This window comes from Drosophila willistoni, unplaced genomic scaffold (genome assembly GCF_018902025.1).
Source record: "Drosophila willistoni isolate 14030-0811.24 unplaced genomic scaffold, UCI_dwil_1.1 Seg512, whole genome shotgun sequence".
Classification (NCBI taxonomy): Eukaryota; Metazoa; Arthropoda; class Insecta; order Diptera; family Drosophilidae; genus Drosophila; species Drosophila willistoni.
In genome coordinates this window covers 34,599-38,227 of record NW_025814442.1, presented here as the reverse complement: position 1 = coordinate 38,227, position 3,629 = coordinate 34,599, and the positions used below count along the sequence as shown (strand labels likewise).

Below are 3,629 nucleotides of genomic sequence, written 5' to 3'. Positions count from 1 at the left end.
TTTATTTTTGTAACACTAGAACTAAATGCACACATATGTAGCTTAAATATATAACAAACAAAGTGGCATTCATTAAATCCGGCACCTCTCTATGGGCGATATACATATAATAGAGTCATTAAAACTGTATAGACCAGAGAGTTATGAAAAATAAGAAAACTATATAAAGATGAAGATTCTTCCGCCCCCAAAATTAATAAACTCTCTATTGCAAGAGTATAAAAACAGATGAGTACAATGAACTGTCGCAGAATACTTCGTCATTGTGTGTATATGTTTGTATGCGTATATATATGCTTGGGTGTGTGTGTGTGTTTGTGAGTGAAGTTAAGTGGATTTTAGTGAAAGAAATGTCTGCGAATTGTCCTGGCTGAAAAAAGCACAAAAAGGCGGAAAAACGAAAAGGCGTTGATGTTATACAAACAAAAGGAGGGGGTAAAGGGATATGGAATAAGTACTTTTTGACACAGAAATTCTAGAAAAAAAGTCCATCTCATACTTGGGACACACATGCAAAGTCTATGGAATAAAGAAGTCATGCTCAATCATCAATTTTTAAAGCAATATTTTATTTTGTTTTCTTTTTTTTTGTATACTTTTTCGTTTATATTAACTTGTTTCTTGTGTGTATGAAGTTATGAATTGATGTGTATATATATTTATAAATGAAACACCATCATCATCCGATGATTTTACTTTTGATTTTAATTTGCTGGCAACTGCCAGACGTGCCGTCAATATTCCGGAATCAAGGGGATCGGCACATCTTGGATATGGAGTTCCGGTATGGCTGGTTTTCATAAATCCATAGGTTCGAAATGCTGTCAATCGGTTTCTAATCGCAACACTGCTCCGCAAGAAACACGTACGTTTTGAAAACATTTGCTAAACCTTCCTCTGCTTATTATTGGTTGTACTAACCGTTAGAATAGACATTGTTTTTTTGGTCGATTCCATATATATATATATATAGTTATTTTTTTTTTATATTTTATTTTATTTTATAAAATTGTATATTTTGTTGTCGTGTTGTTGTTGTATTCAGTTTTTTTTTTGTGTAAACTATAAATTTAAAGTACAAATTTCTGCTTGATTACAATACACTAGGCGGCATAAATATTTTGACGAAGAAAAAGTTGCGCATTTTGTTGTTTAACTTTTAAATTTCTTTATAGAAAATTATTATTTAATTTTCCGTATTGTGTATGTTTAATACAAACTTAAAAATAGGAAAACAAAATTTTTTTGAAACAAACTAAACAAAGTCATAATTCATTTAATATTTTAGAGTATGGCATAAGTATTTTGACAAGCTCTGTCATACTTAAAAAACATATTTTAGGCTTAACAAAATTAATTTAACTAGCTTATATTTAATAAAATGTATAGCTTCAATTACTTTTTGGAGGCGTCGCGGCACAGAATCCACTAAATTTTGAAGGATTTCTGGAGATATCTCTTCCCATAAGGAAGAGAGCTCAGAAATCGTTTCTTCTCTGGTTTTGTTTAACGCTTCTGTTCTCTTGCGCTTAAAAAGAGACCAGACGTTTTCAATAATATTTAGATCTGGACTTTGGGGGGGCTAGTTTAGCGTTGGAACATCCAGATCCTTCAAAAAGTTGGTTATCATCTGGGCTTTATGGCATGGGGCGTTGTCCTGCTGGAGAATAAACGACAGCCCGATGAGCCGATCTCCGGAAGGAAAGGCATTTTCATTGAGAGTGGTCAGGTATTGGCCTTGGTTCATCGAACCAGATATGGGAATGAAATCCCCCAGCCCATTATATGCCACACATCTCCAGAACATCACAGAGCCTCCACCATGGCTCACTTTTTGACAAACGGGCCGTCTCTTTTGTCTTTGCTCGATGGGCAGCTTTACAAATACTTTTTTTTTTGAAGAATTATACTCAAAGGAGCTTTCATCTGTCCACAAAACACTTCTCCAGAACTCCTTTGGTTTGTTTATATGCTCCTTTGCAAATGCTAACCTTTTTAACTTGTTAACCTTTGAAATGAAAGGCACGTCCTTGGCTACAAATGTTCCGAACTCTCCTTCATTCAAGCGCCGTCTGACTGTCCTCTCGCTGATTGACTTATTGGCTGTCAATTTCAGCAAATCGGCTGCTTTTTGAGGCTTCAGCAATACGTTTTTTTTTAATTCCCTTAGTAGGACTCGGTCATCAGGCAGGGTAGTTTTCCGTTTTGCGCCTGTTCTTTTTAAATTTTTCAACGAGTTATACTTTTTGTCCTTATTTATTTGGTAGTGCACCGTTTGTCGAGACACCTGGTACTCTTTGGCAATGTCCACTATTTTTTTTTCCGGCGTGAAACTTAGCCACCATTGCCGATATAACCTCCAAACTTAATTCAGCCGTTTTACCCATGGTTTACAATATGCCTTTCTAAATTTTTATTTTTCAGTATCTTAAATATTTATTAAATTTAAATTCATACGACTTTTGGTTCAAACGCGCTCAAAACTGAAATCACATGTGCAAAATGATTTCGTCAAAATACTTATGCCACGCAGAAATTTGATGTTCGCTTGTATTCTTATAGGCAGAAAGAGAATGCAAAAGCTAAAAAACTTAAAATTTGGCATGCACATAGCGCAATGTACGGTTGCGTTATACCAATGCGAAAATCCATCTGGTATCTTTTGAATTGCAGAATGATGAAGATATATAGAAAAATACATAAATTGAGCAATGTCCTTAAGTACTTCAGTTCGAATGAGTTTCGCTTTGACAACGACAATGTGCGCAGTCTATCCGAGAAGCTGGATGATAGGGATAAACGTATATTTGCCTTTGATATGCGTAATTTGGATTGGAATAATCTATTCCGTGTCAGTTTATATGGTTTGCGTTTGTATGTTGTTAAGGATGATCCCAGCAATATACCCGAATCGATAAAACGCTATGAAAGGTAAAATGATCTATAATCGATCGATATAAAGATAACTAATTTACTTTTCTGTTACAGATTGAAGGTGCTGCATTATACCACATTAGCCATTGTCTATTCTTTAGCACTCTGGGCTCTCTATGCTTTGTTGAAGTTTATATTCTGATAAATACTTATCAATATGTATAACTATCTTTCTATGTCTGTCTAAACTGTATTTCTTACTTACACCAGGGCACATTTTTCTTTAAAACACTTTCAGAAATATTTCTCCATAGGTTTAGCCATAAATGTACAATATATATAGAATTAAATATATATTTATATGCCCTTTAGTCATACGTTAAAAAAACGCTTTATATGAACGATGTGTGTGTATATTTTACATTAGTTTTATAGCTTATCTTTCGATGACAATAAAAATCGCTTCATATTCTTTGTTTGGGATAAGTTTAAGACAACATGAGTCATGGGCTAATCCTTTAAAAATCTACTAATTGTTAACAGGAAAAAATGAAGAGTGGGAGACAATGTGAAAGGATAAAAAGAAACAATATAATATAATCCACTCCCCTGATAAATGGATGGGCGATAGAAATATTTACTTAAGACAATAAGATATGTTGATTTACACATCAGCTTAACAGTGATATTTTTATTGCATGTATATGTAAAAAAATACGTCGTAAAAATAATGCCCAAAGGCAGCTTATCAAATT

General features: G+C 33.7%; 1 protein-coding gene across 1 annotated transcript; it reads left to right on the top strand.

The window, feature by feature from the left end:
• The first annotated feature begins 2,617 nt into the window (after window positions 1-2,617).
• On the top strand, window positions 2,618-3,076 carry LOC124461508 (fatty acyl-CoA reductase wat-like). The gene is made up of 2 exons (XM_047013014.1): window positions 2,618-2,931; window positions 2,989-3,076. The coding sequence occupies exons 1-2, from the start codon at window positions 2,618-2,620 to the stop codon at window positions 3,074-3,076; spliced, it is 402 nt and encodes a 133-aa protein (XP_046868970.1).
• Window positions 3,077-3,629: the final 553 nt, after the last annotated feature.